Source organism: Myiozetetes cayanensis, unplaced genomic scaffold (assembly GCF_022539395.1).
Source record: "Myiozetetes cayanensis isolate MyiCay16 unplaced genomic scaffold, myiCay2020 scf2-11, whole genome shotgun sequence".
Taxonomy (NCBI): Eukaryota; Metazoa; Chordata; class Aves; order Passeriformes; family Tyrannidae; genus Myiozetetes; species Myiozetetes cayanensis.
Window position 1 is genome coordinate 50,305,840 of NW_026087411.1, and position 23,410 is coordinate 50,329,249.

Below are 23,410 nucleotides of genomic sequence, written 5' to 3' on the forward strand. Positions count from 1 at the left end.
ATAGGATTTCACATACAGTGGTTTGTTCTCTTATTTTTGAAGGTGTCTCTCTTACCCTTTTAATACAGTGCATTTGACATCATTTGGGTAATTATATTAATTTTTACTTTATTAATTGAGGAGACCTGAATTCCTTTTTTGTACCTGTTTGCTCTTTTTCGTAACCTTATCTTTCTCAGGATAGAAATTAAATACTTGATTACCCTTAATGCTGCCTTCTACTGTTGTTGAAGTACACGTGATCCATCTTTCAGTCTAGTAAAATTTTACTTGGTGGAAATAGATAGGGAAAGAGACATCCCTTTGTCAGTAATTCTGGCATCCCAGACAGAGCAGGGAAAGTTGAGCGCTGAATGCATGATTTGTTTTTAATTCTCTACAAAGTGTGTAGAAGGAGAAAAATCTTCACTATTCACTGTGGTTAAAATAGAAAGATAAGAAATGTGACCTTCGTTGCTGGTGCAAGAAGGTGGAAAAGGTGAAGAGAGGAGAATCTGGACTCCTTCTCTGGATGAAAAGTGTCTGTACTGTTGGAATTTTAAAAAGCTTTGTAATCTTAATACCTTCTAAAACTATAAGCTAAAATGATTGGAAACCCTTTATTGACTATCCTTTAATAACCTGTATTCAAACCTGATGTTTCCTAATGATCACTATCCTTGAAATAACTTTCACCCTAAAGAGTTACAGGATTCGGGATGATTTTTCTCCTATCTTATTGAAGGCTACAAAACAACATGTAGGTCACCAAAAATGGTGTCTCTTAGCACAAGCTGTGAGTTAGTATAGTTGTTTCCGAATCTTGCAAATCTCTGAAAGTCTCAGTGATTGCATATTCTACGTGTCCATGAGGCAATGTCAGATTACTATTATTTCAGTACAAAATAGGTATTTCTTTGTTTCTGTGTTTGAAAGCTAATTTATTTATTTTTTTTTATTTTCTGAGAAGGGGAATAAAGTCCTCTCAAAGTGCACAATGGTTCAGACTCCATGCAGTTGCTGCGAATTACTTATAAACAACTGATTTGATCAAATCATGTCTCTTAGACTGATCTAGAAAGGACAAAAACATTCAGCTGAAGGAAATTACCTTTCCAACTGTAAGCCAGGGCTGGGGGGGCTGCCAGGTTTGGCAGCGTTCGGGAGCCTGGAAAATGTCAGTGCTCAGAAAGCTTTAACCATTGACTCATTTACGTGATTTGCTCTGTTATTTCCTAATATTACGTACTCTGTGATGAAAACAACTCCCCAAAATTTTCATTAATGACAGTTGATTGTAGTCAAAAAGTTAGATGGACTTCTTCTGAGGTCTGTGGGTGAAAAATGTGTTTCACAGGGCCTACGTAAGTAACTTCATTATGCATGGCTGTACTTTGGCTAGCTGCTCAAATGACAGTTTCTGGAAAAGCCAACTGAGTATTACTTGTCTAATAATTATAAAGCCAGTTTCTAAACTTCTCATTTCAGCAGTAATGCCGAACTCAGGCAATTGCAGTTGAAGGAAACACACAAATGGGCTTTGTAGGAGCCCTTCTCCTGATGGTGAATCTGTGTCTGATTCTTTCCTTATAAGTCTAACAGTGTCACTGTGCATTGTGGAGACAAAAGTAGTGAAGGATCCACGTATAAAGTAATACTTATCCATTATCCTGGTTTTCATGAAGGGGAAGCCTACTTAACAAACATCAGCAATGCCACACCAGACATTCCTTTGTATCTTCCCCCCTTCCGCCTTTAACTCTCCAAAAGAGTTTACACAGTTGAGGGGAAATTACCTTTCTCCCTTCCTTACTTGGAATTAACACTATTTAGGAAAATTTTTAACAGAGTAAATGGGTCTTCTGGACAGCGCTGACATTTTTGTCTTTCATCAGTATGACTGTATTCTGAAAGTTCTGTGGTTTTCTTCTACAATGAGGTCTAAAGTTATTTCTTTGAAAATACATAGTGAAGCCAAACATATTAAAGAGGAGGTGAATTAGTCTAATTGGAGTTGATGCATACTAATTTCTCTGTTGTTAGTGAAATTGGAAGAAAAATAACAGTGCTTTGAAAAATATATGCATGAGAGAATAAAATTGTGATTTTAATTTGGTGCAGAGCAGTATTTTGTGGTTGGTTTTTTTTTCTTTCTTTTAATTGAGTTTTCAGAAAAGTATTTAAGCAACAAGAAGAAATATCCCTGAGACAACTGACTTTGAATTGGGCTTTTCTATGTTTATGCTCTTGAAAAACATTGGGCTGTTCTGTGGTCTTGAATATTTGCTTTTGGAGGCACCTTATCTCTTTGTCAAGTTGTCCATGAATGTGGTTTCAAGGTTTACATTGCGTACTGGTTATGCGAGTTTAGGAAGATGTCATTCCCTATCTCAGTGCCTTGACTCTGGCCGTACACAAAGTTAAAATACGTAGGAATTTTGTTTGTCCCATAGATACTAGCTTTTCTGCTGACCTTAAAGTATCAAGAATTTCTCTGTAAGAGAGCTATAAAACCTTCATTTAAAATAAACCAACCCCCAGAAACCGCTTCATTATTGTCATAGCCCTGTGATTTCAGGAGAGACTGCCCTTCATAATAGACACTGCCTGATGTCCTTACTAAGCAGATAGCAAGGTTGTTTCCCTTTTTCTATGAAGTATGATGGAGTTAGTGATCTTGAGCTGGGTGTCAAGAAATTTCCTGAAAACAGAAATGGAAATGCAGAAAGGAAGTGTCAGAAGGTGAAATGTATGCAGACATGGTAAATTTGTTTCTCGCATCATAACCAAATTCTTTAAGCACATTGGAATTCATTGGTATGTTACCCATCACTTTAAGATTTATTCAGCATATAGGACTGGATTCAAATTAATTTAAGGCTTTGTGTATTTAATAACCTTGAAAATAAATTATGACTTTTTTGCTGTGACTGGATTCCTTGTCCTCCAAAAACAGCTTTGCTTTCTTGCAGCCTATTTTAATTTTATTTTCTCCATTACTTGAACCTGTGGTGAAATGATGAATTTACACAACAGTGGTTTTTTCCAAGTTGACATTTAGTGATATCTCAAGCACAGGCACCAAGCAAAAAGAGAAGTGTCTTTATAAGTGCTATCAGACAGCATCTCTAATAGCAAAAAATTTGGAGGAGACTTAGAGCCTGTGAAAGCAGGTATCAGGGATTCTTTACTGTGTATAGCAGATGCAAGACTGGAGGGAGGGTTTTTTGTTTGGTTTGCTTGTTTTTTCCTATATAAGAGAGAATTGAGAATAAAAATTGACTGTTAGGATACTACCCGGGTTATTGCTCTTGTTTGCTTGTTTGTTTTTTTTAATATCCAAGAGCAGCATGGATAACCAGCAGCAGCAACCCTTGCCCTTAACCAGGAATCTTAAAACAGCTGCTGCTGAGCACTAGGAACTTGAATGGGAAAAAGACTAAAGAGGGACCCTTTGCATGTGTGCATCTGTGTGATTGTTTGTTCACCAAATCAGCATCTCTTCTAGTTGTAGCAAAGTTCAGAGCTTTGAAAGGAATTTGAGTAATTCTGAGATAAACAGTGCTGAAATTCTTTGCTCTTCGGTTTCCTTTTCTTAACTGTGTGCACTATAAATCAACCTTTACTATTAAAGAAATTTAACAAGTTCATATCCAGCTGTGGAATGTTTTTTTCTTCATTTATTAAACCAGAACTTTTGACCCAGTGGTGAGGTTTATGCTGTACCACCTCCCTAGAATTAAATAATAGAATGGTTTGGGTTGAAAGAGACCTTAAAGGTCATCTAGTTCCAACCTCTTTGCTGTGGATAGGGACACTTTCCAGTAGACCGGGTTGCTCGGAGCTCCATCTGACCTGGCCTTAAACACTTCTAGGGATGGGGCATCCACAACTTCCTAGGGCAACCTGTTCCAGTGCCTCACCAACCTCATAGTAAACTTTATCTAATCTAACTCTACTCTCTTTCAGTTTGAAGCCATTCCCCATTTTCCTGTCAGTACATGCCTTTGTAAAAAGTCTCTCTCCAGCTTTCTCATAGGGTTCCTTCAGTTACTGGAAGGCCATAAATATGTCACCCTGAAGCTTTCTTTTCTCCAGGATGAACAATCCCAATTGTCTTAGCCTTTCCTCATAGGAGAGGTACTCCATCCCTCTAATCAACTTGGTGGCCCTCATCTGGACTCGCTTCAACAAAAAACCAAGACTTAATGCAACTGTAGTTGTATTTTCTCATGAGAAAGATGTAAAAAGAGGGGGTGCTAGTGACCAGTCAAAATACCAAATGTAGGTTTAATAAAAAAACTGAGGACTTATCTGAAGTGTGTAATTTTGGAGGGGTGAATGGTGAGCAAGGCAGAAGTGCAGCTGTAAACCTACTGGCCAGAGATTGTATTAAGTTTTACTCTCTTGGATGACATGACAAAATGACTGTGTAAATTCTAATAGTATCAGAGAATTTGTTGAGGGAAAAGTCATGCATTCTTCTCTGGCAACTGTCAGGGTTCTGGCCCTAGGTTTGACTGATATTGTAATGTCAGGACTTGTACCCTAAAATCCTTTAGTTTCTTTAGTGCTGTAGCTGATGTATGCGCTTTTTGTGCTATTTCTGCACTTAGTATATGCAGCTTAAGGAAACTAGAAATAATCTCTTGTAGTAAGAAGATGTTGAACTGTATGCTCTTGTCTGTGCTGAGGAATTTGATTTTATTTTTAAAATGGGTTTGTTTCAAATTCAGTTTTCTTTGTGTGGCCGTAATTAGCACTTAACAGTAGAATTAGTATTACCTAAAATATGAAATCAGAAAACAGTGTAATGGTTTAAAGTTAACAGTAAACAGTTAAAGCTCAATTAAAATGTTTCATCTCCATCTTCGTAAATGTCATTAATGAAAACTATGCTGTTAGTTGGTTTTTGTAGAGTAACTACATGTAGTGCATTACATGGGGTTCTTTCTTAATTTGCTCAGAAAACAGTTTGCGTGGAATACATTGTGTGCTTCATTTCATGCTTGTTGAGTAGCAGATTTCTTTGAGTACATGACAACAGTATTTTGTGATAACGATAGCTGTACTTGGCAGCTGTGACTTGCTGCTGCTGTACTCATAACAGTCTGTGCTGAGACTTGCCTCAAAGTCCCTAAATATCTTGGGACTGACCTGCTTATCCTGCTTTTCCTTTTTATCATCAGAGTGTATGTCAGGCATGTCCTGTGCTGAGCCACCTTACCCAAGTCTGTCTATTTTCTCAGGCTTAGATTCAAAAGAAAGTATCCAAAGTGACAGACCTGTATGTAAGTGAAACATGATCTTTTGATGGAATTTTCTTCTTTGTGTGGTTTTTTTTTTTTTTAACTTTAGAGAAGACCTGGAAGGGCTGCTGAGATTAACTGCACTGTACAAAGGCATGAGAGAAGCAATATATGTACATAATTTGAAAAATGCCCAGTGCTTTACAAATGAATTCTGTTCATTCTGGTTACAGGGAGTTTTGAAATAAACAAAAGGTTTATAATAATAAGTAGGTTTATAATAAACAGCAGCTTAGCTGTCAGGCTATTCAACCCCAAATCCAGACTCGAGCGATAAGCAGGACAATTCAGAAATCTGAAAGTTAGAAGGATTTATAGCCCTTGTTTGGCATGCTGACCAGGAGGGATTAACAGCTTCTGCTGCAAGCATCCAGTTTTGTCTGCCAGTGGAGCAGTGTGTGGCACCTCACTGAGCAGCAGCTAGTGCCACCTGCGGGAGCTCTGCTAGAACCAGTGGCTTTACGTTCCAGAGATGCATCATCCTGGGAAAAAGCTGTCACGACTTCCCAGTGCCACAGAAGGGAGGCATTGGGTTGTTTTCTGTCAGCTTTCTGTAGCGAAGCTTGTTTATATGCAATGCAGGGTCGATCTTGAGCAAAGTATAAAAGAGAACATGTATAATAACTGTTTTCAAATATACTCATTAACAGTTCATTGTTAGAGAAATAAAATAGCAGTGCCTAATTATACTAAAGAAATTCCTACTGCACTGAAATAACTTGAATTCAAAAGATGGCACTTCTGCTGAGCTGAGAAACTTCTGTGATCAGTACAGAGTTAATATGTCTGTGCAGGAAATACATGCATTTCACCAATTAAACCTGACATCTTTCTGATTAGGCTTTGAGCTTATTCTACACATGGGTATTCTGGAAGTGTTAGTCAAAGTTTTCATCCCTCTTCTTCCTTCCAGAAGACTCCATGGGAAAGGTTTCCTTTTTCACTAGACATAGTAGCAGCATATGCAAAGTAAGGAGCCCTGCAATGTGGTTGGACACTGACCAAACACTGAGAATGGCTCATCTTTTCAAGAAGTTCATTCTGTACAAAATTTGAAGGAGAAAATATTGTGTCGCATTCCCTCCCAGACCTCATATCCTGTGCTACTTTGTGAAAAATACACTGTCTTGACTTGCAGGCTGAAATGTGGTGATTAGCTGCTGAACTTGATCTTTTAGTGGGTTTGGAAAACCATGACCAAAGTCTTGGAACAGCTCTGGGAATGGATTCAGAACTATTGGAGAGACTGGAGGAGGGAGAAGACATATGCGTAGCAGTTAAACCACAAAGGAGCCAGACAGCTCATTCCTTATATTAGAACATCTGTGATGTTTTTCACATTTAAACATGGCGAATTACAGGAAACCAGAATGAAAGTGACAAAGGGATTCTGTGATTTAGTCTTTACTTGCTGGCACAAAGTTATGTTTTTTGGATTGCAGCTGCAGTATGGATGATTAGCTTCAGAAACTAGACAGAGGATGCTGTAGATTTATGCTGTTTTGAAGAAGTGGGCAGGAGAGAGTGATAACAATATGACTTCCATCAATGGGGCAAATGTGCAAAGGAGGTTTTGCTCCTTTTCACCAATATAGATCAGATGATCTTGTTTGGACCAGTCCGTCTCTTGCTGCAGTTGTCTTAAATGCCACTGTTACTGCCTTTCTGTGGAAGAGAAAGTGAAAGGGTGTACTGATTTGGGAAAATCAGCAAAATGAGTACCATTTTACAAAAAAAAACCACACAAACCCCAAACTACAGCTAAACTCGCTAAAGTTGGAATGTTTTGATATGCATTGGTGTGCAGGGGAAAAAAGACTGGAAGATTTTTGTGGGACTTTGAAAGAGAGGATTGTTGAAGAAGGAAGCTGTAACTCACATCCAGAGCGCTGCTGGAAGGGAATGCAAGGAGCCATTAGAACTCTGTGCAATTTTGAAGGAATTAACTTGAAATAACACTGGAATCTTAAACAAGTACTGCCATGTCAGTTAGAAGGGCTGAGGGGTGGTGGTGAATAGGAGCAGCTATGAGGCTTGATGGCATGTAGTGGTTTGTGTCCCTGTAATTTCTGTCCTTTCTGTCAATGTTATTTAGGGTTTATTTCAGTGTCACTTTTTGGTTCATGTGAAAGAATTGTGTTAGTGTTAGCATATAAACTTGCTTTTATCATTTCTGTGACCTGGGATCAAAGCTATTCTCGGGAGGTTCAGAGAAGCAATGCGTCTGCTCCAGAAGGGATTTTGTAGGCAAACAAATGGCAAAAACCAGATCAGGGAGAGATGTCCTTATTGTCTAACAAAGATATATTCAGTATTTCACAGGTAAATGTCAAGTTCTGGTGGTGTTGATGTGTGTGTGAATTTTATCATAGCCATCCTTGGAGTCTGAAGTTCACCCTGCAACCTGAGACTTGAGTGCTGGTTTTGGGGTTCTATGCATTGTTTTGCATTCAGAAATGCAACATCCAATGTCATTCATCCAAGAAGGATGACTGTCTGTGCAGGGTGTCTCTGGGCATCTAGTTGTTCTTATTTGTTTGCAGAATATTTTGTGTCAAAAAACCTACTAATATCCATTTTCTACCCCTCTTATATCTTTTTTTAATTGCAGAAGGAAGAACTCATCCAAATACCATTTAAAAATAAACCAGCAGATAGCTTTACTGTTAACAGCACAATATTTAGTGTGAAACTTTAGGACTTCCATTGTTTAATGTGTATTTTCTGTATGTATATAGCACTAACTGTTTATTCTGTAAAAGGCTGCATTTAAAATTGTGATACAGTGTTTTAAGGGGACATGTATACTGATTGTGAATAAAATGACAACAATAGAATCTTAATATTAAAGTTGGTTGTGCCTTTAAAAGATGGAGAAGAAATGCAGCGTCTGTCTAAGGCACTGTATTTCAAAGGTTTTTGAAGAAATCCAACCAACTTTTTAAATATGATCACTTCCAGCTATTTGGAACAGATGTAGACTGGGGGCCAGGGGTTTGACACAAAGGAGAAGGTTCAGCTTAGATTTTGGTTAGTGACGATCATTGTTCAACATAAATACATAGTTGGACTCCATAGTTACAACTGCAAACAGTCCTGTGATGAACAACAGTTTCTTTCAAGATGCTTGTTGCTTTTTTGAGAATACAGCAATAAATTGCTGAAAGAACAAAAATGGAACAGAAGTCTTCTCTCCAATGAAAATTTATCCCTGAAATTTTAAAAGTGAAAATTGTTATACTTCAATTAATAATGATCTTGAATAATTGGAAACCATTACTGGTGGTTGGTTGGTTGGTTGGTTTTGCTTGTGGTTTGTTTGTTTCAGCAAAGTACAGTTAATTTAAGAGACAAGGACTATATTTGTCTGTGAAATGCAAGTAATCCATATTTTTGTAAGCATACTTTTTTTAAAGTATTCTTTAGACACTTGTGCTATAAATTTGAATGATTTCTTTTTAAATCACCTATAGGATACTATTGGTTTAGATACTGTATTTGAAAGATTTTTTTTTTTAAAGCTAATTTGCAATTTTTAGCAGCTCAAGATTTGAAAGGCAAATCAATCTACTGGAAGGAATGACAAATTTCTTGAAGTAAGACCTCCCAGCATGCCTGTTTGGGTGGCCCTAGCTGATTATGGCCTGTGAAAATGCGTGGTCATACATCTGAATGGTTTTGGTTGCTGTTAAGGAGTTTTGCTTAATTGAGAAATGTAAACAGTATGGCTGTGTTTATTCATAAATTATGAATGCACATGTATTTCCAGTTCTCTTGCTAGGATGTTCTGTGAAAAAGTTCTTGGACTAAGCAATAGGTAGCAGCTTTGACTGGTGAATTCAGAAATATGAAGTACACCATGGAGTGCTGTAACAGCTGAGCCTGAGATTCAGGGACAGTTAAAGCTATATCAATAATTATATTGCAAGAGTATTTGGATTGGTCTAACAGGAATGTTTTTATAAGGTACTCTATATGATTGATCTTGTAATTATTGCAAGCTTTGGGATACTACTATGAATAAGATTGTCTGGGTAAGTGGAAATTATTTGTATAGAAAGTGAGCATTTTTACATTTACTGTCAAGCTTATACCCCAAAAGCTGCTTCTCTGCTGCATTTTGTAGGATTCCTGCTTGGCCTTACTGAAGAGACAGAGATTTACTTTCCTAGTCTGATGTATTTTTCAGAGATTTCCTTCCTAGATTAGAAGGAGAAACTTTATTTATAAATGAAGGAATGCTAAATGTTGACTTCTGGCTTTTGAGTAATTCAAAACTCAATGTGTTACAGAAAACAGGAGCAGAGTTCTGGATTTCCTTTTTTGAAAAAGTTTTTTGGTATATTCTGCAATTTCTAGCAACAGTGTTGAACTGGTTTGCATTAATGAGACAGAAGGGGGGAAAGCATAGCATGCTTTTTAGATTTTAAAATATATGGCTTTCTGTGCTTTTTAAAGAAGTCATAAAACACTGTTCTGTGCCACATTACTGGACTTCAGTTTTTAGGTGTAATTTTTTTAATTGACAAGGATATGGGAAAATGTTGAAGACTCTCATTTTTGCATCTGGTTGAACTATTCTGGTACTACTAATCTTCTATGTGATTTAGAAAACAGCCACAAATTTCAGACTGTTTCATTACTGAAAACCATTTCAGACAGTGACAAGAATATTTGGAAAAATTTCATCATGGAAAGGGTTGTCAAGCATCAGAACAAGCTTCCCAGGGAAAAGGTGGAGTCACCTCACCTGGAGGTATTTAAAAGACATGTAGATGTGGCACTTAGGGACATGGTTTAGTGATGGGGTTGGCAGTGTGGGGTTATCAGCTGGACTCAGTGATCTTAGAGGACTTTTGCAACCTAAACAATTCTATGATTCTAAGAGTTTCTAGATAGTGTTCTGAAGATGCAATTTACTAGGCACAGAGGCTGACTTTCTTCAACCTGTTGCAACTACATTAAGCCTCCCTTGCTATCACTTATTGTAATGCAGAGCTGCTGAATTGGGTAGAAAACCATTAGCGGCACAGTAGTATTTAAAATTGCCATGGATTATCCAAATGAGCTCTTGAAACAGAGTTGTTGTAGTTGTGGCAGGTCTGAACCCGTTCAGTAAATATCCTTGGTTCATGTGCAGTAATGGAATGATCCAGCTTTCAAGTTACTATTCCATTGTTAAAATTGTCAAGGGGGTCATTCAATGCCCATTTGAATCTCCCTTGTTTTTGTGCTGGGAATGATAGGTCATGCTCCCTAGAGAGGGGTGAAGACTCCACTGACTGTTGGTGTGTGTTACTTGTAGTAGTAATGCTTTCTTGGTACTGAGTTTTGATAATACAAAATCAAGGATGTTGTTTCCTTAGAAATTCAAGTAGAAAACATTGGCCTACCTTAGACAAGGAAAAGTTGGACTTACATAAATAAGAATCAGGGTAGAAGAGGTAAGAAAAAAGTTGGGGTTTTTTTCATGCTTATATTAGTACCTCTAAGATGTCAGTAAAGAAACTCCAAATTATTTCTGAGACTACTGGTTTTTTGTCATTATCTTGTCAGTGAGTAACTCCTTGAATATTTTCATGGTGAAGTTTACTTATATATTTATTTCTGTTCTACACAATTCAAACCAACCAAAACCTGAAAACAAATATGTGGACATCCATGTTTTTCCATTTTAAACCTGTAGTTCCCTGAATAAATGATATTAAAAGTTTTATTTAAAATTTACAAAAACATTTTCTTGGATTTTGAAATTATTCACAGAAAATATAGCAAAATAGTATTTTTTAATGTAATTTTTTGGTTCAAATGCATTGTGTCATTAACTAGTTTCTATTAAATCCCCTAGTAAGCAATGGATAACTGGAATTTTATATATAAACTGGTGCAATGTTCAAGACAATGAACAGTGGTGCATCACTGAATGCAAAGGCTTAGACGGGAGCTTGCCAGGTTTTAGAATTAGTTGGTGTATTTGTTCTAGCCAACTGTTTGGTGATGATAAGCATAGATAATTAAGTTTGAGCAATCTGTTTGAAGAGCAAATTTATTTTTTAATTGTCTTCTGGACAGTGAGTTCTGTTTTACACAAGATTTATAAAGGGCTTTGGAGACTACTAGGTGTTTATAATTGTTTAAAACCTGTGGGCACACTTGTTTGTTCAGTTTGTGACACTGTCCAGCTGTGGCTTATGAACTCATAAACTCAGACCTTCAGGTGGATAAGCATTATCACTATTAATTTTAGGGAGTTCATGAACTAGACAAACATCTTCTCTGTCTTAAGTGTGTGCATTGTTGTGTGTATGCTAAAGTAAATCCTAAGTAAGACCTGGTGGAACTTTGTCTTGAGTAGAGATGAATTGGCTGATCTAGAAGATCATATGTAGTAGAGTTTCCATCAGCTAAATAGGAATTAATTTCTACCCTGAGATGTGCTAGTGGATTGTAGATTGTGTCTAATAGATGTTTCTAAGTATTTTATGTATATTGAATTAAATATGACAAATATACCAGCCCTGGATAACACATCCGAAATACAATTTTGTGACTTAAATTACTTAAGAAATCTTAGGTACTTTGTATGGTTTGGTTTTAATGTAAACCCAAGTCTTTTATTGGATACTAGGGCAGAAACATTTTCTTTTTACGTGTGGTGATAGGATTCAAAACAATCCATATGGATTTGAAAGCAAAATAATTTAAGAGAGGTGGAAAAGAAGACCGCTTATTGGACTTCAGCCTTAGTTCTGCTGCAGGGTGATCCAGGGAGGTCTCCCTTAACTCTGGATCTGCTGGTTGTCTGAAATCTGCATGCCAAATCTGCTCTTTGCTTCTGCATTGTTAGAAACTAGATGATTGAATGACTATTAGGAATTAAGGGTGTACTGCTAATACTACCAGTGCTGTGTACGCTGTATACTGCTGTACATAGCACTGAGCTAGGTAAATTTTCAGCTGAGGTGAAGTCCCTGCCCCACTTGGCACACACTCTCCTTCGGGCAGAGAATCCTTCTCTTTCTGATTTGTCTTTTCCTGGTGCATCCTATCTGATTTGAGGCTTTTTTAATGTAAAATTGGATGTCAGTCTACTGATGATGGGAAAGTATTCAAAGGTGCTAAAAAGGAGCATACAAAATCCTAGTCAGTATGTGGTAGCCACACATCGACTGCCAGCCAGTACCACAGAGGGTACATAACACTGCTGTAGGAGGAGACGGGTTCACTGCCTTCCTGAGAAGCCTTTTCTTCTCTGCCTGTTGCTGTGATGGAGGAAACACTGCTGCTCTACAATGTAGTAAAGCCTGCAGTTAATAGGATTTTCTGTTTAATGCAGGCTGATGTGACTCTTCCACATGGTCACTCCATTGTTAACTTCAGCAGTATGTGAGTGTAAGCAGCTCTTCCATCCCAATTCAGAGACCTCTCACTAGAATTTACCTGAGGGGGAAAAAAGCATACAAAATCAAAGACAGAAGTTCTGCAGATGTAATTAGGGTCCTTTTGTGCCTCCTACCTGGCAGTACATCCAGGTAAGAGTCTACTGAATGGTATTGCAGTTAATCCCTAGTGAGTTTTACCTCTTTGTATATCTTACATGCAAATACAGAAATGCTGAAAGCTGAAAATCCATGCTTCACAGAGACCATGAGCATACTGGTTTTGATGGAGAATGCTTTATTTGCTTTGTGTCCATTAGGTTTTACAAAGCCTGTGTCTGAAGAGATGCCAGATAAAACACCAGGTGGTACAGAACCTGTGCCCAGAAGTGAAGGTTAGTAGTTTTCTTCTATTTTTTGACTGTTGAAAAAAAAAAGAAACACTGTGATTTTGTGAAGAATTTCTCAAGTCAAAAAGTGAGTTTCCCTTACTGGCCTTAAATTTAAGGGAGAACTCAATTAGTTTTATATGTGCATGTTTATTTAAATAGCAGGAAATTTTCACTTATTTTTTATTGTTTTAACCTTTCCACCTCTCTCTAGCCCATCATCCATGATATTACTAAAATATATATTGAAGGGGGAGGACCAGTGGACTGATAGGATTTCAGCATTGTAGATGTTTTGTCCCATTTTGATAAAGAGATCTTGTTGACTGAGGCCAATTTTTCATATAGAATACTTGAGTCTCACAGAACCCAAGCTAACATTTAAGATGTGGGATGAAGGATACAAAGAGGAATTCACAATGCATGATTTTCACTAAAATCAGTGGTGAAATGCTCAGTCCAATTACTTTTTCTACTCAAAGTCCATTACCTTTAAATTCCCATATCTGAATGTTTGGTACTTGGTTTCAGGGAAAATTTATTCTTTAAAAACAATTGTAACCCTGCTAGTTTGAGTTCTTTCTCAGAATCACTGCTGGATGTGCCATTAAAATATTTTATAGAAATTTGCTATGTAGTGTGAAGATTGTGAGGTGTTTCTGACAGTATTGTGTCAAAACTTATAGTAGCTCTTGTATACCTTTGCTTTCTAGATCATTGCTGTCCTCACACAAGGGCTATGTTAATTCAAATGTGTGTTTTAGTTAGACTAAAGCTTACAGCTGAGGCTGGTTTATTCTGTGCCTCAAGATAGACATCTCAAAACTTAGTTTTAAACATTTTTGTGTCCTTTAAGACTCCGTTTTGACGTTTGAAAGGCATGGAAGAGCATACTCCAATAATAACTTCAAGAAGTGCATCAATAACAGCAAAAAAAGGCATTTCTCTTCACACGAAGGATATTAAGTTATGCTTATCTGCAGAAGGTTTTTTTAAAATTTACTGTAAAGTTTAGCACATGCTACTAGGAGAACTCTCAACACAAGAGGAGAAGCAATTTCATCTAGTCTTTCAAAGACTAAACTCTCTCTGATTCTCATGTTGTGTGTCCCACTTATAAATAAATGCAGTGCTAAAAGCACTGTGATGAGTCTGGTTAGAACAAAAGCCTACAATAAAATATAGCTAACTATAATGATAAGATTATTCTGAGTCTTCATTTTCAAATTACAGTTATCATCGTATTCTGTGATGATAAGAGCTCATGAAGTTATTCCTGCAACTTGTATAAAATATACTTGCTTAGTTGGTTAGAGCGTGGTGCCAGTAATGCCAAGGTCGTGGACTCGATCCTCATATGGGCCATCCACTTGTGAGTTGGTCTCTATGATCTTTGTGGATCCCTTCCAACTTAGAATATTCTCTGTGATTTGGAGTGTTTTAACAAATGCAGTGTTTAGCAAAACAAAACTTGGTTTAATCTGGATGCTTGGTTTTTAATTGCTCTTTTGAAACTAGTATTTAGATGTTAAAAAAAGGTAAAATAATGAATAAGAATGAATCTTCACTGAAAGACCTATTCTTATTTCTTGATGAAAATGCTCTACTATACATAAAACCTACTAGTGTCTTCTAATGATAATAAATCATTGATGCTGTAAGTTAAAACTTGGAGAGTTTTTGCTGTTTTATTGTCATAAATACTTTCAAAGCTGTTATGACAATGTTTACTGAAAAAAATTGTCAGACATATATGCCAGTGGCTGCTCTAGCACAGACTTAAAAGATAAACTTCTATAGTTAGTCTTTGATCATATATATCTCTGTTGACTTAGCATTTATACAGTTAACTAGTATGTAGAAATGCTTCCCTGGTATGACTGAGTCAGAATTGAGAAGTGGATGTTTAATTTCTCATGTTTAAAATATCACTGCTCCTTACGTGCATAAATGTTTATGTGAACTTCTGTAATTATTTCCAGGCATCTTATCTTCTTATTACTACTTGGGTTTTTTCCAAAGAAATATTCTTGCAATCGTTGGTTAAAAGAAAAAGGTGTATTTGTTATTACAAATTTCTAACAATTAACCTCATATGTTTATCAGGGTCAAGTTGGGTTGAGCAAAGTGTTGGCAAGTAACTGATTATCTGGAAACTTTTTAAAAGTCAGTGTTTCTTTAACCTATCAGTGCCCCTCCCTGCCCCTCACCCACTGACCCACTGCTCCATATACTCCAGTTAAGCCATGAAGCACACAGAAGCAGACAATTGAGAAAGGAGTTTCCTGTAATTAAGTTACTGTAACTTAGTCCTTGACTGGAGGGTCCCCAGTGGGTGGGCAGACTATTTGCTTTTCTACCACTGCTTCTGTCAAACCTTTTAGAGTCAACAGTTACATTTATAAATGTCACTGCTTGCTTTATGTTATCGGGAGGGAAAAAAACAGGATCTGGAGATTCTGTTGTTGCAAAGATGGAAGTGCGTGCGTATCATGCAGGGAAAAATATTTTTCAAGAAGCTTGTGTAGCTTTCAAGGAGTGGCAGACAAACAAATTTTAAAAAAAAAAAACCTCCTACCATGATCCACGTATAACTATTTCTTAACTGTTTTCCTTCGGCAAAGCTATTATATTCTATTTACAATGGATGCATTAAGAACAATGTACTATGTCAATACCAGGAAGTGGACTGAGTGTATTTCTGTTTTAGCTTGCAAAGGAATTAGCATTTGTTCTGCTTGTGTTTGCTGAAAAGCCACTCTTAAACCTCTAGTATGGTTAACTGTTGGAAATTAAACTGTGACAGGAGTGCCCCACCCACTGCACAAATTCCTCCTCTCACTTACAGAGAGGCTGCTGTGGTTCACAGTGGCTGGTCATGATGGTATCTGGAACTGGCCAATTACTCATTTGCAAAAATTTAGGAGAGTGGTCATAGATTTTTTTTTTCATTACAAATTATCTAACTTATAGGATTAAAACAAAATTTTGTATAGCTTAACAAAATTTTGATTCTGAATATTTTTCATAAAACACAAGTTTTATGAAGTTTGAAGAACAGGTCGTCTGTTGATGACCTGTTTTTTTCTTTTTTTTTTGTCATGATACCTTTGAACAGCTGCTCATAACATAGCTAAGCTTGCTTCAAAGGAAGCAGATGAGGTCTGCCTCAGTATCCATTTGTAAGACTCCCAGACTCAAAGTTTTTGGGATATCAGTCAAGTGCTACCTTAGCAGTAGCTTTGTGCAAAACACTAAAAAAAGATATATGGATGTCGGAACCTTTATTAGGTTTCTCCAGTCAAATGCTTGTTTTTCTGTGCCTTAAACGTAGATATAGTTGAAGAAGATGTGAGGAGGTTAAACTCCCACAAACTCTTCTTCCTTTCCCTCTTCCCACACCACCTTTTTTCATTAAGCAAGAGCCATGGCTTCCCACAGCTGGATCCTCTCTTACTCACTTTGTGGTTCACACTTGCATCCTGAAGGAAACAAATGTTACACCTGGACTTTATAAACAGCCACTGACAAATCCCTGTGGACAAGCAGCTTATGTCATTGTAAAATATCCTATAGTAACAAGCGGTGGTTTTCCTTGCATTGTGTACTGATGGCACTAGTGGGAGCCTACCAGCTGCTTCTGTTGCTGTTCGTGATAAGAATAATTCCGTTTTGTAACTCCTCTGACTTACGTTTGCGTGCTATTTCTGCTGTAATACGTAACACTGCACAGGAAAAACATGCAAGCACAGCCCAATGGATCGCACACTTCAAATGCAGTGAAGGAAAAAGCATCCAACTTTTGCTAAGGCTGATTCTTTCATGGCAGGAATGCAAAGGTTTGGTCATTTAGGTTAGTAAATGCTGTGTGCTGCCTTTTGCCCAGTGCTGTGTGGGCATTCAGTGTGTCATGTTTATGGAGAAAGTTGTTACACTTTATTACTGCACACCTTTTAAAGAAACACACAAGCAGATGGGAAAATGAAGCATCTCATCTAAAGCCTTTTCAAATCTTATGTGCATGTGAAGGCATAGACAGCTATACAGTCTTAGCCTTAATGGTACATCACTGGGCTGAGATGGACATAAAAACATCTGTGTGCTGACACTAGATGGGTGAGGTGGAACATAAAAGGTCTTGGCTATTTATGCAGAAAGTGGTGGGTGTTGTAGACTTCCCTGCCAAAGGATATTGTGAAAGTAAAAATCACATGAGCTGAGGGGGAGACTAGAGAAGACAATTTCAAGTAAATGAGCCACTGTGAACCAAGGAAATACCTTTAGCTGAAAATGGTTGAAAGCTAAAAGAATGCTGGGGAAAAAATAGTACATGCTTCTTATATTCTCACTGTCCCCAGTAATATAATCTTCCTGTGGCAGGTTCTTATTCTCTAGTTACTATTCATAGCCTCATTTTGCAGCAGCTTTTAATCCCCCCAAAATTGTATCTTGATGAAGGAGGAAATGACTATATAAAGACAATATCTGAAATTCTTAACCCTAGTGTTTATAAAAGGAGGTGATGAAGCCAAACCAGATTTGGAATCTGATTGGAAATGGGAGAAATGCAAAGTGGAAGGGTGATGAAATTGGATATTCTGTGTCTGAGTCCTCACTAAATTGTTGGCCTCCCTCTGTACACTGTGAGATGGTGGCACATCTTTCTTTGAAAAACTGGGTGTAGACTCTTGTAATAATACAAGATGATTCCTGTTATAACTCTCTTGAAATTTGGGTTAGATCCAGTCTGCTGAAGTTGATTACTAGCAACAGCCAAAGGAACTTGCTTTGCTGCAACCAGACTGTTTGCAGCCCCTGTGTTGTGCAGCACAGCTCATATTCTCTGATAGTGCAAGATGCATTTAACCACTACGTTGAGTTAATTGACTATTTTCATGAAAGCATTTTGGTGAATTGCCTTAGTCACTGAGCCATGCTTGTTGGGTCCCACTTTCTTTCTCAGTTGCCAACAGGCTGTAAACTGGATGGGCTTCTAAAGTTCCTCAGCTCAATGAAGAGGAGAAGGAGGTTGTGGCTTTCTTGATCTAGGGCAGTGAAGGGTGGTGAAAGAGACTGTTCTGGACACTGTGAAATTTTTGAGTACAATAAGGCCTGCTCCTCATCAGAAGTGAAGACACAGTTGCTGTAATGTAATGGTGGTTAAGTCACTGATTACAAAGGTTGGGCTATTAACCAGTAGAATAACCTGTTCTTCAAATGCCAAGCACTTGCCCTGGTGTCCTGGCTGGCTGGTATTCTGCCAAAGATCAGTGTTTCAGTCATCAGGGAGTTATAAGAGCTTATGTGACCTGAACTGCTTAAACTTGAGGTTTGGAAAACTATGGAGGGTTTAATTTATATTGATGATCCCATTTTTAAAGAATTACTTTTGCTTTTTATTTCAATGGTAACTAATTCTTAGTTCTCAAGCAATTAAGAAGTGTAGCACTTGAGTTTGATGTCTTTTTTGCTTTTGTATCAATAAATTGTACACGATATAAAATTATGTGTATCATGTCTTGTAAATAATGTGTACATATTAAAAACTAATTATGAGTAGTGAAGAAGGAGGCTAAATGTGTCTTGGATAAAGTAATCAAATGTGCTATATCTTGATAAAAAACAGCTAGTTTCTTTAAAGCCCTTCTGAATCCTTATAGTCTTTTAATTTATTTCTAAATTGATGCTCGAAAATGAGAGAAATCTAAAACAATTCAAACATTCCTGGAGGAAAAAAGGTTCCTTTGTAAGAAAAGAAAGAAGTGGTATACTAATTTGCTGTGTATTCTATTGTAAAAGTTCCTCTCAGTTGTATGCTATTTAAAACTGGTTGAAGATGGCCATCTCTGAATTGTAAGCTTTTGAAAAAATTATTTATATTTAAGCTGAAAACTGTAATTTGAACATCAGCCTGAGGTTGCTTATCCAGAGCTTGTTTATCCCAAGGTAAATATCGCCAGTGGAATTTTTAGCTATATGATTCTCAACTTTATCGTTGAAGCAACTCCACCCCCATATTGCTCCACAGAGTCTGAAAGTAAAACACAGCAATGCCATAAATGTGTTCCCAGTGTCTGCCTTCCTAACTGGAATGTAAATTTTAGTGGTCTGTTTGCGTTGCTCAGAATTGGCCATGGAGGCAGAGGGCAGATGAGAAGGGGCCCCAGCAAAGCAATCTGCATGGAAAAGGCAGGGAGCACCCAGGTCCCTCTCTCCTTCCCTGCTCCTGCATTTGAAGAACCTTCTTCCAATGATGGCTCACCCTTAGTGTTCTTTGGTGGCATTGGAGGAGAGAAGATTTCCCTTTGTGGTTGTTGTCCATCACGAATGATAAACGGTGTCTAATTATTGAATTTATGAATTATTTTGATCTTAGCTGTATATAAAAATACTTGAAAGAAAATGATTGATTGACTGCTCCTTCATAAATGTTTGTTTTGGGGTTTTTTAATAAATTGTTTTTGTGTTATGCTTACCATCTGTCTTTATTACCATCTCAGAAATGTGCTGCTGATCCTAAAAAAGCAGTTGCAGGTTTAAATTCTCTATGTCTGTTTGAGAACCATAACAGTTCTTGGAGAAGGCCCCAAAAACAGAGGCTACACTTTGTAATACTGCAGTCTTAGTTGTGTGTGGCCTGGAGGGAAAATATAAAAGTACTATTTTGTGATTACAAATGTTAGCAGTGTACTTTGCATCTGCTCTTTCTAGGTTGGGAATAATGACCATCATTTCTCTTGAGATTTTTTTTATGGCAAGACACTGTCACCAAACAGAACAGTTATTGTTCTTAAAGCGACTACTATGTGTTAAATTGATGTTTCAAAGTACTTTAGAACAGCCTAAAAAGACACAGTTATAATGAAAATCATGATAGGAATGGTGATTTAAAGTCATATCTTTTGCCAGTTTAATAATGGGTTTGGGAGGTAGGTTTTTGTTGTCGTTTTGACGTGGGTTTTTTGCTAACATATATTTCATGTTGCTGTATGTGCTGCAACTGCAGTGTTAATATACAGAAAATGAGCAATAGTAACAGTTAATCTTTCTGTCAGTGTTAATACAGGATTTTACTTGCACTAATAGGGTGTAAAATACATTGGAATACTGTAAAGTCAGCAGTTTCTTAATGTAAATCAGCTTTTATCCCAACAACTGTGCTTTTCCTCCCTTTTGAAATTTCCTCTGCCAAGTCTGTTTTCAGATTCATTAATTTCACCTTTTCCTCAGCCATATTTTTTCCAAAGCAACTTTAAGGACATTGAAGAATAAGAGGCAACAACTTGCTACCAGTTAAAGTGAAGTGCAACTCTTAAAATAAATTATATTTTCAAGGTTACATTCTTTCATCTTGGGCTGACCACATCCTTAAAACCAAGAGATCCAAAGTAGTAAAAATAAAGATACAAAGTCATTTCGCCCTTTGAGTTGCAGCAGCACAGGTACCTCCCAGTTATTTACCACTTGATTCTGAAGAAATTTGATAGGTGCTATATAGTTAGCAAATGTAAGCCTGCTAATAGTAAGTGTGACCATTTTTTTGTTGTTTAGTTACCCAATTATATGTCTAGCAGTAATTTAAAACTATGCCACTAACATCGGAAGTGGTTGGAGAGGCCTCGATATATCCTAAATTTAAATTTGAGAGATTAATAAATATAAAGGAAAGCTTATTTGTTAGGTTTTGCTTTTTTAATTGGCTCCCTGTGGTTTTATTTAACCTTAAAAAGGGGCAAAATGCTGTTTGCTGTTAACCAGATGGGGAGGTAGCTTTGATGTTTTATGAGTGATAAAAAATCGATAGAAACTTTTTACATGTTTTGGAGCAATGTGTCAAACTCCTAAAGTCAGCTTCTTGAAGAGTCAGTAAGCTGAGGGGAGCAGGAGGGGAAGGAAAGGAAAAATGGGAGATTGTGTCTATTAGTGGTGCAGGCAAAAGAGCCTTGGAGAGGTTGGATTTAGCATACAGGAGACTTTTATTCTTTAAATTAAAGCCACATTAGGTTCTGGTTATCTCTTTGGTCAGAACATGCTGTAAACCCAATTATGCAGTTCAAGGCATTAAAAGTTAGCAATAATTTGAAAAAAGTAGCTGTTCTTGGTTGTGGGTTTTGTGAAGTAGGTCTTAATATTAATTCCATTGCACACATCTTGGCAGTGGTTTCCACAATGTATACTTTGTCCAATTATTAAAAGTGGACACAACTTCCGGGTGCAATAAACAATTTTTATCTGTATGCACACAGTGTAGTCTGTCCTTCAAATGCTGAAAGGACTGAAAAACTGTTTAAGGTGATAGGAGTTTTATTACAACCTCATTCCTAGCAAATCTGTACTTTCACGGTTCAGGAAAGTCAGGCAATCCAAATTATTTGGGTTCTGTTATGTCTAGTTTCTGTCGAGGTAGTTACAAGCCACATGCTTCCTCTCAATGTCTGTTTGTTAAGAAGGGTGGTTATCAGTTTATATATTTGTACTTTTCACTGTATAAAAATTTCATGCTCATGGTTAAATCTTATCTCATGAAAGGGTGTATCTTTCAGAATGGAAAGTAATATTTGAAAGAATCAAGTCATGTATGAGGTTAATTGTTAGGGAATTTTGCCCGATGTCTGGCCAGGAGATCGTTCTGTCTGGTCATGTCCGTGTTTCTAAAGATGGGATGTCCTGTCTTGAATGCTTTTTTTCCTATACAAATACAGTTCATAGGCAAAAGGAAATCCTTTAGATTGACTTCCTATGACTCTCCCAGAAAGAAAATGGCTGCATTCAAGGTTTGACCCCAATTTTGATCCCTACCCAGGAGAGTCTTGGTATTAGATCCCAGCGCTGAGAGCACTGTAGTCACTCAAAATAAAACACAGAAACAGCCTTCTTCAGGCTGTAAATATGATATGTATAAATGAATTTTTTTTCTCTCATTTCTTCAGTGTTTTGGGGTTTGGTTTTTTGTTGTTTGTTTGTTTGTTGGTGGTGGTTTTTTGTTTAATTTGTTGTTGTTGTTTTCCCCCCAACTGAGTAGTAATAAAATATTTTTATTTAATGACTGTCTAAAGTTTTGGAAAAATCACAGGCTTTCCATTTTCAAAGAAGTGGCAGTATTATCTAGAGGCATTGGTGTGTTATAGCATTTGGCACTCAAATAGGAAATTGAAGGAGCCACAAAGTTGCCCTCCTCAACCTGACCACACAAATGCTTTGTGACCTGCTAAAGCAAGCAGAGTATTTAAAGACTTGTTCCATTGACAGCTGCTAGCTAGAAAATCCTTCCATGTGACATAAAGAAGAGTTTCTTGAGTGTGAATCATGAACTAGTTGCTCATTTCTCTTCTCAGAAATATTGTTGAAGCATGTCCTAATTTTATTTTAAATCCATATTCATTATTAAACCTAATGGATTAGTTCTGCTGCTTTGCCATCCGCTCTCATTTCCACCTCTTGAAAGAAAAAGCACACAAACACACACCTGTATCTTCTTATATACCTGACCCCACTTCTTGAGACTTTGGTGTTAATAGAGCACTGCACTACAAGCCTGGGAGGAGGTGGGTTCTTGAAATTATGGAGCAGTCAGTGTGTTCAAAAAGTTTTATGCTGGAGTTGTGTTGCAGGACTGAGGTTTTAGGTTTCATTTTGAAATGGTAATTTTGGGATCTACAAATAGAATCATTTGACTTGTTGTATATTTCTTGTCAATGTTGTGCGTTTGATGAAGTGCTCAGAAATACTTTTAAGTGTTTCTCAGGAGAAATGCTGAAGGGAAATAATGCCTGTGTTTCATATGGCAAAGAATGCTGTTGAGAACCTGAGTTATTGTGTTTGTCACAGTTCTTCAGCTCTTATTTTAAGATCTAACTACAACTTGGGTAGCAGGGACTGGTGGCTTTTGAACAGGTCTTATGTTTATGCCTAATGTTTTCTAACAGTAGAGTTTGTCTGCACCTCAAGGGTGCCAGGTTGCCAGTGTACTGGGAGTACTATTTTTTTGGCCAGCACTCAAGCTAAAGGGCTCATTATGATATGACAAGCTTCACTTGATTTGGAGAAGCAGCAGTGGGAACTCACAGTGCTGTATGCTTCTGAGAAAACTACTTTGTACACTGCTTGCAGAAACTTGTATGTCGAGTCTAGCTTTCTCACTGAGAATCACTGATTCTAAATACAACTGTGTTTCTGCAATTTTTTATTGTGAATTAAACTTTTATAATATATATATGTATATATATGAATGCTGTGCATTTATCACATACTATGACTTGCTTATCACTTCAGGCCTGGCTGGAATCCACATTATTAATACAGCAGCTCCAGTCCATTTTGCCACACGTGTTTCAGACAGATGGAGAAATGTGAA

General features: G+C 37.2%; 1 protein-coding gene across 5 annotated transcripts in view; it reads left to right on the plus strand.

The window, feature by feature from the left end:
• Window positions 1–23,410, plus strand: part of PLEKHG1 (pleckstrin homology and RhoGEF domain containing G1) — a 127,291-nt gene that overhangs the window by 25,098 nt on the left and 78,783 nt on the right. For 4 of the 5 annotated variants that reach the window (XM_050316051.1, XM_050316054.1, XM_050316053.1 and 1 more), the window contains exon 3: window positions 12,988–13,062. The exons of the other annotated variant lie outside the window; for it this stretch is intronic. In XM_050316051.1, the coding sequence (XP_050172008.1) occupies window positions 13,014–13,062 (49 nt within the window). In that variant the 5' untranslated portion in view covers window positions 12,988–13,013. The remainder of the gene's footprint in view (window positions 1–12,987; window positions 13,063–23,410) is intronic. 5 annotated transcript variants of the gene reach the window in all.